This window comes from Oncorhynchus tshawytscha, linkage group LG02, assembly GCF_018296145.1.
Source record: "Oncorhynchus tshawytscha isolate Ot180627B linkage group LG02, Otsh_v2.0, whole genome shotgun sequence".
Taxonomy (NCBI): Eukaryota; Metazoa; Chordata; class Actinopteri; order Salmoniformes; family Salmonidae; genus Oncorhynchus; species Oncorhynchus tshawytscha.
This window is the reverse complement of record NC_056430.1, coordinates 7787769-7800830: the sequence shown is the minus strand read 5'-3', so window position 1 is coordinate 7800830 and position 13062 is coordinate 7787769. Positions and strand designations below refer to the sequence as shown.

Below are 13062 nucleotides of genomic sequence, written 5' to 3'. Positions count from 1 at the left end.
ATCTTTATTGAAGTAGCCTAGTGCTTATATGAATGGATGACATTAATTTAGGAATAAATTGTTCAAATAATTCACCCCTGATGTTTTTTGGACGGGTGTCCTCTCACTGTCAACTGCGTTTATTTTCAGCAAACTTAACGTGTAAATATTTGTATGAACATAAGATTCAACAACTGAGACATAAACTGAACAGGTTCCACAGACATGTGACTAACAGAAATTGAATAATGTGTCCCTGAACAAAGGGAGGGGGGTCAAAATCAAAAGTAACAGTCAGTATCTAGTGTGGCCACCAGCTGCATTAAGTACTGCAGTGCATCTCCAGGCTATGTGGGGTGGCCAGGCTATGTGGGGTGGCCAGTCCTCTTCTGGCTGTGCCGGGTGGAGATTATAACAGAACATGGCCAAGATGTTCAAATGTTCATAAATGACCAGCATGGTCCAATAATAATAAGGCAGAACAGTTGAAACTGGAGCAGCAGCACGGCCAGGTGGACTGGGGACAGCAAGGAGTCATGTCAGGTAGTCCTGGGGCATGGTCCTAGGGCTCAGGTCCTCCGAGAGAAAGAAAGAAAGAGAGAATTAGAGAAAGCACACTTAAATTCACACAGGACACCGAATAGGACAGGAGAAGTACTCCAGATATAACAAACTGACCCTAGCCCCCCGACACATAAACTACTGGTGATGTCTGGTGACGACCTGCCTTACAACAGGCCTACAAGCCCTCAGTCCAGCCTCTCTCAGCCTGTTGCAGACAGTCTGAGCACTGATGGAGGGATTGTGCGTTCCTGGTGTAACTCAGGCAGTTGTGGTTGCCATCTTGTACCTGTCCCACAGATGTGATGTTCGGATGTACCGATCCTGTGCAGGTGTTGTTACACATGGTCTGCCACTGCGAGGACGATCAGCATTCCATCCTGTCTCCCTGTAGCGCTGTCTTAGGCGTCTCACAGTATGGACATTGCAATTTATTGCCCTGGCCACATCTGCAGTCCTCATGCCTCCTTTCAGCATGCCTAAGGCACATTCACACAGGTGAGCAGGGACTCTGGGCATCTCGATTTTGGTGTTTTTCAGAGTCAGTAGAAAGGCCTCTTTTGTGTCCTAAGTTTTCATAACTGTGGCCTTAATTGCCTACCGTCTGTAAGCTGTTAGTGTCTTAACGAACGTTCCGCAGGTGCATGTTCATTAATTGTTTATGGTTCATTGAACAAGCATGGGAAACAGTGTTTAACCCCTTTACAATGAAGATCTGTGAAGTTATTTTGATTTTTACGAATTATCTTTGAAAGACAGGGTCCTGAAAAAGGGACGTTTCCATTTTTTTGCTGAGTTTATATACAGTAAAGTACATCAGCGTTATAGCTTGGCCGTGTTAGGCCTTCAGTCAGTAGATTGCAAAGGACCTTTCCACAAGTGCATGCTGTGCTCTCAACACCCCTCGATGAAACCTGACCTGAATCTGACTAGCCTGCTAGCCTGCTACCCTAAACTCTTCACCTTTACCATTTTCTAGAGTGACGACTGCAACGATTCTCTCTGCTGAGAAGTGGATCTCACATAGTAATCTGAAGTGATGAGAGAGCAGACTTGGGCCTACTATTACTTAAATTTTTGCTGAAGCAGTCTTACTCAGGAAAAAAACCCTCTGGGACATTATATAAATCCTAGTGTATTCCAGTTTTAACTATATTCAGGATAGTCTGTTATTGGATTAGAAATTCAACTATGCAAAAAATGATATATATATATATATTACAATTCTCAAATTTGTGACGATGCCATTGTGCCAAAATCAGTACGTGAAATTGAAAGTAGGATCTGCTTTGGTTTGTGAGCAAATGACTAGCTTTTTTAGTAGATAGACCCAACAGAAGTAGCTTTTTTAGTAGATAGACCCAACAGAAGTAGCTTTTTCCCCCAGACAACATCTGAAATACATCAGCAGTAGGCCTGTTCAGAAGTGGGAAAAGAAGTAACATGCCAATTTGCCAGTGTCATGTAATAAGTAGGCTATCATTGGATTCCCTAGTTGACATGGTTTGCATATTTATTGAGTCAGTGTACTAATAATAGCTACTCTCCATCACGGCAAAGGTGGAAGTTGAACTATATTTAGTACAGGGCTCAGTGCTGTGGACCAGGGAGCGACTGCTCTAATGTCCATCATGACATTAGCTGCCCTATCAGACATGTAGGACTGGGATACCCCCCTCCCCCGCCATGAGAACATATACTACATGACCAAAAGTATGTGGACACCTGCTCGTTGAACATCTCATTCCAAAATCATGGGCATTGATGTGGAGTTGGTCCCTCCCTTTGCTGCTGTAACAGCTTCCAAACTTCTGGAAAGGTTTTCCACTAGATGTAGGAACATTGCTGCTATAACAGCCTCCACTCTTCTGGGAAGGTTTTCTACTAGATGTTGGAACATTGCTGCTATAACAGCCTCCAGTCTTCTGGGAAGGCTTTCCACTAGATGTTGGAACATTGCTGCTATAACAGCCTCCACTCTTCTGGGAAGGCTTTCCACTAGATGTTGGAACATTGCTGCTATAACAGCCTCCACTCTTCTGGGAAGGTTTTCCACTAGATGTTGGAACATTGCTTCTATAACAGCCTCCACTCTTCTGGGAAGGCTTTCCACTAGATGTTGGAACATTGCTGGGGGGGGACTTGCTTCCATTCAGCCACAAGAGTATTAGTGAGGTCAGGCACTGATGTTGGGCATTTCAAACGACGTTCCAATTCATCCCAAAGGTGTTCATTGTGGTTTAGGTCAGGGCTCTGTGCAGGCCAGTCAAGTTCTTCCACACCGATCTCGACAAACTTTTTCTGTATGGACCTCGCTTTGTGCATGGGGGCATTGTCATGCTGAAACAGGAAATGGCCTTCCCCAAACTGTTGCCACAATGTTGAAAGGACAGAATAGTCTAGAATATCATTCTATGCTGTAGCGTTAAGATTTCCCTTCACTGGCACTAAGGGGCCCGAACCATGAAAAACAGCCCCAGACCAATATTCCTTCTTCACCAAACTTTACAGTTGCCACTATGCATTGGGGCAGGTAGCGTTCTTTGGCATCAGCCAAACCCAGATTTGTCTGTCAGACTGCCAGATGGTGAACTGTGATTCATCACTCCAGAGAACGTGTTTCCACTGCTCCAGAGTCCAATGGCGGTGAGCTTTACACCACTCCAGCTTGTGCTTGGCATTGTCCAGGGTGATCTTTGGCTTGTGTGTGACTCCTTGGCCAAGAAACCCATTTCATGAGGCTCCAGACGAACCGTTCTTGTGCTGATGTTGCTTCCAGGGGCAACTTGGAACTCAGTAGTGAGTGTTGCAACCGAAGACAGATGATTTTTATGTTGTGAGCTTGTGTGGCCTACCACTTCACAGCTGAGCCGTTGTTGCTCCTAGACATTTCCACCTCACAATTACAGCACTTGCAGTTGACCAGCTCTAACAGGGCCAAAATGTTAAGAACTGACTTGTTGGGAAGGTGGCATCCTATGAAGGTGCCACGTTGAAAGTCTCTCAGCTCTTCAGTAAGGCCATTATACTGCCAATGTTTGTCTGTGGAGAATGCATGGCTGAGTGCTCGATTTTATACACCTGTCAGCACTGGGTGTGGCTGAAATAGCCAAATCCACTCATTTGAAGGGGTGTCCACATACTTTTGTGTATATATATATATATATATAGTGTACAGCTAAATTCGTATCCTCATACAGGATGTTGGTTATGTTTTCCTCCTCCAGTCTATTTGGAGAAGTTTCTATCTTTACTAGTTTCACGTTTTATTGGCACAAGTACGGTGACAATCTGAACTAGCAACCCCTTTCCCAACAGTATTCTCTATCAAAATAGTATTAACTAAAAAAGAAAGGAAGAAACAATATGAGAATGTAAGCTATATGGGACAGTGCCAGAAAACACATTTACAATGTGCAGAGATACTGGAGTATTTTGAGGTAGATGTATAGGCTGGGATTAGAAAGCGACTGGTAGCAGGATAAATAATGATAATAGTTAACAGTATGGCAGCAGCATAAGTGGTGTGTGTGTGTGCGTGCGTGCGTGTGCGCGTGCGTGTATTTGCAAGAGTGTCAGTGTAGGTGTGTCTGTTTGTGTGGGTAGTGACCTGTGAGTGTGCATATAGAGAGAGAGGGAGAGAGAGGGGGGATAGAGGTGAGGGAGAGAGAGGGGGGATAGAGGTAAAGAAAGAGAGGGAAGGGGAGGGAGAAATGGGATTGGGAAAGATGGAGAGACAGAGAGAGAGAGACGGTGAGAGGATGAGAGAGGGAGATGTAGAGAGAGGGGGGATAAATTGAGGGATAAGAGATAGGAGAGAAGAGATAGGAGAGAGCGATAGGAGAGAAGAGGCTATACGAGGGCTTATGAAATTGAATGACAATGAGATTCCAAAACAGGAGGAGAAATAAATGAAAAGAGGAGAGGAAATACAGGCTTAGACATGATAACTATATCGCTGGAATAAAGAATGGAACATAGAGGAGGGGGTGGGGGGGTGGGGGTGGACAGCTATTGTCTATCTGTTTAACAGTGTCATTGCTTTGGGGGAAGAAGCCTGTTTGTCCGAGACTTCATACTTTGGCGCCATCTGCCGGATAGAAGTAGAGAGAACAGTCTATGTATTGCAGGGTTGGCTGAAGTCTCTGACATTTTTTTCGGGCCATCCTCAGACACCGCTTGTTGGTGTGTATGTCTAGAATGCCATGGGAGCTCTGTAGGGCCTTGTGGACGAGGGCGGTGCAGTTGCTATACCAGGCGGTGACGCAGCAAGTCAAGATACTCTCGACGGTGCATCTGTAGACGTTCTTGAGAATCTGAGGGACCATTTCAAATCTTTATCTATACATTATTTTACTGGTTGTTTTCAACATGCCTAACCCAATGGGAGTGGGTGTTATTGGACATAAGACCTATTTTATTATACAGTTATTGTGCTATTATTATCATACTGTATTGAGATGACATTTCAGAATGTCTCCGTTGCCATGGACGCCTGGTGGAGCCCTCATCTCGTACAGAGAACTCTGAGGGTGGGTTTCGAGACAATGATATACAACGTGAAATTTTCATTATACTATATTGTTCTACATACACACATTATACGTTCACTGATATTCATCTCAAAATGTCTTATCACGGATCACTATTGCTACACTATCACTATATATACAGTATATCACAAAAGTGAGTACACCCCTCACATTTTTGTAAATATTTGAGTATATCTTTTCATGTGACAACACTGAAGAAGTGACACTTTGCTACAATGTAAAGTAGTGAGTGTACAGCTTGTATAACAGTGTAAATTTGCTGTCCCCTCAAAATAACTCACACAGCCATTAATGTCTAAACCGCTGGCAACAAAAGTGAGTACACCCCTAAGTGAAAATGTCCAAATTGGGCCCAAAGTGTCAATATTTTTCCAGCACTGCCTTAACCCTCTTGGGCATGGAGTTCACCAGAGCCTCACAGGTTGCCACTGGAGTCTCCTTCACTCCTCCATGATGACATCACGGAGCTGGTGGATGTTAGAGACCTTGCACTCCTCCACCTTTCGTTTGAGGATGCCCCACAGATGCTCAATAGGGTCTAGGTCTGGAGACATGCTTGACCAGTCCATCACCTTTACCCACAGCTTCTTTAGCAAGGCAGTGGTCGTCTTGGAGGTGTGTGTAGGGTCGTTATCAGGTTGGAATACTGCCCTGCGGCCCAGTCTCCGAAGGGAGGGGATCATGCTCTGCTTCAGTATGTCACAGTACATGTTGGCATTCATGGTTCCCTCAATGAACTGTAGCTCCTCAGTGCCGGCAGCACTCCTGCAGCCCCAGACCATGACACTCCCACCACCATGCTTGACTGTAGGCAAGACACACTTGTCTTTGTACTCCTCACCTGGTTGCCGTCACACACGCTTGACACCATCTGAACCAAATAAGTTTATCTTGGTCTTATCAGACCACAGGACATGGTTCCAGTAATCCATGTCCTTGGTCTGCTTGTCTTCAGCAAACTGTTTGCGGGCTTTCTTGTGCATCATCTTTAGAAGAGGCTTCCTTCTGGGACGACAGCCATGCAGACCAATTTGATGCAGTGTACGGCGTATGGTCTGAGCACTGACAGGCTGACCCCCCACCCCTTCAACTTCTGCAGCAATGCTGGCAGCACTCATAACGTCTACTTCCCAAAGACAACCTCTGGATATGATGCTGAGCACGTGCACTCAACTTCTTTGGTCGGCCATGGCAAGGCCTGTTCTGAGTGGAACCTGTCCAGTTAAACCGCTGTATGGTCTTGCCACCGTGCTGCAGCTCAGTTTCAGGGTCTTGGCAATAGTCCTCTTATAGCCCAGGCCATCTTTATGTAGAGCAACAATTCTTTTTTTCAGATCCTCAGAGAGTTCTTTGCCATGAGATGCCATGTTGATCTTCCAGTGACCAGTCAGTATGAGGGAGTGTGAGAGTGATGACACCAAATTTAACACACCTGCTCCCCATTCACACCTGAGACCTTGTAACACCAACGAGTCACATGACACCGGGGAGGGAAAATGGCTTAGGGGTGTACTCACTTTTGTTGCCAGAGGTTTAGACATTAATGGCTGTGTGTTGAGTTATTTTGAGGGGACAGCAAATTTACACTGTTATACAAGCTGTACACTCACTACTTTAGATTTGTAGCAAAGTGTCATTTCATCAGTGTTGTCACATGAAAAGATATACTCAAATATTTACAAAAATGTGAGGGGTGTACTCCCTTTTGTGATATACTGTATATACAGTATATATTATTTCACCTTTATTTAACCAGGTAGGCTAGTTGAGAACAAGTTCTCATTTACAACTGCGACCTGGCCAAGATAAAGCAAAGCAGTGTGACACAAACAACAACACAGAGTTCCACATGGAATAAACAAACATACAGTCAATAACACAATAGAGAGAAAAAAGTCTATATACAGTGTCTGCAAATGAGGCAAGATAAGGGAGGAAGGCAATAAATAGGCCATAGTGGTGAAATAATTACAATTTAACACTGGAGTGATGAATGTGCAAGTAGAGATACTGGGGTGCAAAGGAGCACACAAAAAAAACAGTATGGGGATGAGGTAGTTAGATGGACTATTTACAGAGAGGCTGTGTACAGGTGCAGTGATCTGTAAGCTGCTCTGACAGCTGGTGCTTAAATTTAGTGAGGGAGATATGGGTCTCAAGATTCAGTGATATTTGCAATTCGTTCCAGTCATTGGCAGCAGAGAACTGGAAGGAGAGGCGGCCAAAGGAGGAATTGGCTTTGGGGATGACCAGTGAGATACACAGTGCCTTGCGAAAGTATTCGGCCCCCTTGAACTTTGCGACCTTTTGCCACATTTCAGGCTTCAAACATAAAGATATAAAACTGTATTTTTTTGTGAAGAATCAACAACAAGTGGGACACAATCATGAAGTGGAACGACATTTATTGGATATTTCAAACTTTTTTAACAAATCAAAAACTGAAAAATTGGACGTGCAAAATTATTCAGCCCCCTTAAGTTAATACTTTGTAGCGCCACCTTTTGCTGCGATTACAGCTGTAAGTCACTTGGGGTATGCCTCTATCAGTTTTGCACATCGAGAGACTGAAATTTTTTCCCATTCCTCCTTGCAAAACAGCTCGAGCTCAGTGAGGTTGGATGGAGAGCATTTGTGAACAGCAGTTTTCAGTTCTTTCCACAGATTCTCGATTGGATTCAGGTCTGGACTTTGACTTGGCCATTCTAACACCTGGATATGTTTATTTTTGAACCATTCCATTGTAGATTTTGCTTTATGTTTTGGATCATTGTCTTGTTGGAAGACAAATCTCCGTCCCAGTCTCAGGCCTTTTGCAGACTCCATCAGGTTTTCTTCCAGAATGGTCCTGTATTTGGCTCCATCCATCTTCCCATCAATTTTAACCATCTTCCCTGTCCCTGCTGAAGAAAAGCAGGCCCAAACCATGATGCTGCCACCACCATGTTTGACAGTGGGGATGATGTGTTCAGGGTGATGAGCTGTGTTGCTTTTACACCAAACATAACATTTTGCATTGTTGCCAAAAAGTTCCATTTTGGTTTCATCTGACCAGAGCATGTTTGGTGTGTCTCCCAGGTGGCTTGTGGCAAACTTTAAACGACACTTTTTATGGATATCTTTAAGAAATGGCTTCCTTCTTGCCACTCTTCCATAAAGGCCAGATTTGTGCAATATATGACTGATTGTTGTCCTATGGACAGAGTCTCCCATCTCAGCTGTAGATCTCTGCAGTTCATCCAGAGTGATCATGGGCCTCTTGGCTGCATCTCTGATCAGTCTTCTCCTTGTATGAGCTGAAAGTTTAGAGGGACGGCCAGGTCTTGGTAGATTTGCAGTGGTCTGATACTCCTTCCATTTCAATATTATCGCTTGCACAGTGCTCCTTGGGATGTTTAAAGCTTGGGAAATCTTTTTGTATCCAAATCCAGCTTTAAACTTCTTCACAACAGTATCTCGGACCTGCCTGGTGTGTTCCTTGTTTTTCATGATGCTCTCTGCGCTTTTAACGGACCTCTGAGACTATCACAGTGCAGGTGCATTTATACGGAGACTTGATTACACACAGGTGGATTGTATTTATCATCATTAGTCATTTAGGTCAACATTGGATCATTCAGAGATCCTCACTGAACTTCTGGAGAGAGTTTGCTGCACTGAAAGTAAAGGGGCTGAATAATTTTGCACGCCCAATTTTTCAGTTTTTGATTTGTTAAAAAAAAGTTTGAAATATCCAATAAATGTCGTTCCACTTCATGATTGTGTCCCACTTGTTGTTGATTCTTCACAAAAAAATACAGTTTTATATCTTTATGTTTGAAGCCTGAAATGTGGCAAAAGGTCGCAAAGTTCAAGGGGGCCGAATACTCAGGTCTTTTGCAGAATTTTCGTCAAAAACAACTTTGTATTGAATAAGTGCTTTATATTTAACGGCTTGCACCACATGCGCAGTTTGGCTAGCCAACGTCGCCATCTTCATACCACAGACAGAACAATGAGAAATCTATTTCACATGATGTATAAATGTGAAGCATCCGCCTGGAGTCTCCACTCACTTCCAAATATGGTAGTGAGAGGAAGCCCAGTGCCCGGCAGTGGGAGAAGATGGAATGAGATGGATTCTGGCCAACGTTGGCAATGTTAACACACGTTTCCCATGCCAATAAAGCCCCTTGAATTGAATTGGATTCTGGCCGATATTCTGATAGTTTTCTCGTCGATGAAACATTTGATCTCATTACAGGTTTATCTTCCCAAAACTAGAATATGTGACGAGCAGAGTGGAATATGTTATGTAGACGTTTACCCTTTGCCAAAGTGTTAAAGAATTGCGTTGTTTAGAAGGAGTGCAAAGGAGAATTGAGTTCTTGCACATGCGCACTTCACAGAGTAGGCGTTCCCTGTTGCTAGAACGAGCCAATAGGATCTCGCTAGCTCATGCTTGGCACTGCCCACCTTCTCGTTTGTTCTGCCCACATTTCTTCCCATCTTAAACCACAAACTGTGGTCTTTTTTAGTAAAAAAAAAAAAACTTTGTTCTTTCTGGACTGTCTTTGATGATTGCTCTGTTGTGAGGCCTTTTTAATTTAATCCATCCAACAATTCTATCACGGACAACAAAACGTTTCTAGTCTTATCCAACACGGGTACAAAACATTTCTGGACTCATCCAATACTCAGTCCCCAAAGGAAGGGCGGTGGAAACGTTTCCCTCGTTGTATTTTTTTCTCCAGAGGATTACATTTCTTAAATTGAAGCCACTTTTGGTGATCATGGCTGCTCTTTCAGTGTGGTTTTGGAACGAGAGGTTTTGGCTCCCACATAATGTGACTTGGGCGGATCTTGCAGACCCAGCGCCCGGGGTGGAGTATCCAAAAGCCGGGCACTTACTCTCTGCCTTACCGTTGGCTGTGGGGATCTTTGCTGTCAGAATACTATTTGAAAGGTACGCACTATTTTGCTTTTCTAAGTCATGTTACCATGACGGTTTTTTCCCTCATGTTTTCTTTTATCAACTCTTTCTTGAAGATAACACCCGCCCGGACGTATATGCACGCACGAGTCTTCGATTGAAAAATAAAAATGTCCTTGCCATCGTATTTTTTGGGGGGGGTATCCCAAATGTATAATTTAATAGGATCTCTATGGTTGTCCATCCATGTCAGCCTTATGCTAGCTACGCGAACCTCTAGCTGCTTGCTACTTCGTAGGGCAGGGGTCGGCAACAGCTGGCGTACGGGCCAAAGCCGTTCCTCAAGTGTTTTTCTTTGGTCTTCCAAAGTTTAAACTTTTTGGGTAAAAAAAACAACAACTGTAAAATCACCAATAATTTTTTTAATCTGTTCCCAAGTGTTCCCACAAATAAAAAGACACATATGTGATCGTATCTCAATGTAATCAAGGTAGGAAAGGATTATGTTATTTTCAAATACAACCTCCTTTTGGGCTTTCTTGTGGTCAATTTGAGTGTACAAGTTATTATAATTATGTTCCAGCCCCTTTGCCATCTGCTCGGACAAACATCGTCCCGCTGCAAAACCTAGTTGTCTACCCCTGTCCTAGTGAGAGCACTTGGGCAAGCCAACTCATACAGAGCATCTAACAATAGATATTGAAAATAAGCTCATTATCCATTGATATAATATCTATGGCCGACAGTGACTGTACAACAACTTGATGACAACTTTTGCAGGCAGTTCTCAGAGCTGGCCTATGGCCTGTATGGTCAGGGTCAGTTATTACAAAGTTATTTTCTTTAGAAAGCACACGTCCCACAATCTCCAGTCCAGGTTGCCTTTTAATTCAAACCATGCTCAGCAATCATGGCTATAGACATGGTGGGGAGTAAAACAGTTATAAACCGTTATAAACTGGTTATAACAGACCCTTTGTCACTGAGAAACGGACACATCAGGGCTGCAGGATCACAAATCAGTCCATTACCAGTATTCATGACAGTCCACCCATCCATACCTAAAGAGCTTATCATCATTACCAAACAGCCTCAGGCCTGGTTGGGGACCGACATACAGTATATAGCCTAGCCCAGGTCTCTACAACCCTGTTCCCGGAGAGCTACCCTCCTGTAGGTTTTTACGCTCCAACCCTAGTCTAGCACACCTGATTGTAATAATTTAGCTGGTTGATAAACTGAATCAGGTTTAGTGACAGGTGGTATTGGAGTGAAAACCTACAGGAGATTAGCTCTCCAGGAAGAGGAGTGCAGAACCCTGCCCTAGCCTATGTGTCATGGGTTGGGTTGGGACTCGTCACATCTATGTGGGAACTAGGCCTATTTGTCATGAATGAGAGAGGAGGAGATGGGTTCATTTTCTGTTTAATTAGCTTCTGGTATAAACTTGCTTTGACTAGTTTTAGAATCTTACAGGGTTTTTTTTTCCTTTTTCCTTGTAACTGTTGTACCTTGGGTTTCAGGGTTAGTCGGGGAAAGATTGGCTGAAATCCAGGCTGAAGCATTGCGATGGATGGAGTGATATTGTACGTTTTTCATAATGGCTCTGAACATTGTGGGCATTTCACCAAACTGCTGGCCATCTTGTACTTGCAGAGCCAATATTCATAATTCATAAATCATCTCAGAGTCGGAGTCCTGCTTTAAAATGGGCCGAAATGAGAGAGAGACAGCTAGCTTGCCGGACTAGCTCAGAGAGAGACGGCTAGCTTGCCGGACTAGCTCAGAGAGAGACAGCTAGCTTGCCGGACTAGCTCAGAGAGAGACGGCTAGCTTGCCGGACTAGCTCAGAGAGAGACGGCTAGCTTGCCGGACTAGCTCAGAGAGAGACGGCTAGCTTGCCGGACTAGCTCAGAGAGAGACAGCTAGCTTGCCGGACTAGCTCAGAGAGACGGCCAGCTTGCCGGACTAGCTCAGAGAGACGGCTAGCTTGCCGGACTAGCTCAGAGAGAGACGGCTAGCTTGCCGGACTAGCTCAGAGAGAGACGGCTAGCTTGCCGGACTAGCTCAGAGAGAGACGGCTAGCTTGCCGGACTAGCTCAGAGAGAGACGGCTAGCTTGCCGGACTAGCTCAGAGAGAGACGGCTAGCTTGCCGGACTAGCTCAGAGAGAGACGGCTAGCTTGCCGGACTAGCTCAGAGAGAGACGGCTAGCTTGCCGGACTAGCTCAGAGAGAGACGGCTAGCTTGCCGGACTAGCTCAGAGAGAGACGGCTAGCTTGCCGGACTAGCTCAGAGAGAGACGGCTAGCTTGCCGGACTAGCTCAGAGAGAGAGACGGCTAGCTTGCCGGACTAGCTCAGAGAGAGAGAGACAGCTAGCTTGCCGGACTAGCTCAGAGAGAGAGAGACGGCTAGCTTGCCGGACTAGCTCAGAGAGAGATAGACGGCTAGCTTGCCGGACTAGCTCAGAGAGAGAGAGAGACGGCTAGCTTGCCGGACTAGCTCAGAGAGAGAGAGAGACGGCTAGCTTGCCGGACTAGCTCAGAGAGAGAGAGACGGCTAGCTTGCCGGACTAGCTCAGAGAGAGAGATAGACGGCTAGCTTGCCGGACTAGCTCAGAGAGAGAGAGACGGCTAGCTTGCCGGACTAGCTCAGAGAGAGCAGCTGGCCGGCTAGCTCAGAGAGAAACAGCTAGCTGGCCGGACTAGCTCAGAGAGAGACAGCTAGCTTGCCGGACTAGCTCAGAGAGAGACAGCTAGCTTGCCGGACTAGCTCAGAGAGAGACAGAGCCTGCCGGCTAGCTTGCCGGACTAGCTCAGAGAGAGACAGCTAGCTTGCCGGACTAGCTCAGAGAGAGACAGCTAGCTTGCCGGACTAGCTCAGAGAGAGAGACAGCTAGCTTGCCGGACTAGCTCAGAGAGAGAGAGACAGCTAGCTTGCCGGACTAGCTCAGAGAGAGAGACAGCTAGCTTGCCGGACTAGCTCAGAGAGAGAGAGACAGCTAGCTTGCCGGACTAGCTCAGAGAGAGAGACAGCTAGCTTGCCGGACTAGCTCAG

At 45.2% G+C, this 13062-nt stretch overlaps 1 protein-coding gene across 5 annotated transcripts in view; it reads left to right on the top strand.

The window, feature by feature from the left end:
- Positions 1–9558: 9558 nt before the first annotated feature.
- Positions 9559–13062, top strand: part of LOC112222046 (ceramide synthase 5) — a 44349-nt gene continuing 40845 nt past the window's right edge. For all 5 annotated transcript variants that reach the window (XR_006084543.1, XR_006084542.1, XR_006084544.1 and 2 more), the window contains exon 1: positions 9559–10038. Coding sequence is in view for 1 of the 5 variants with exons in the window: in XM_042329892.1 (XP_042185826.1) it covers positions 9866–10038 (173 nt within the window). In the remaining 4 variants the exon portion in view is untranslated. The remainder of the gene's footprint in view (positions 10039–13062) is intronic.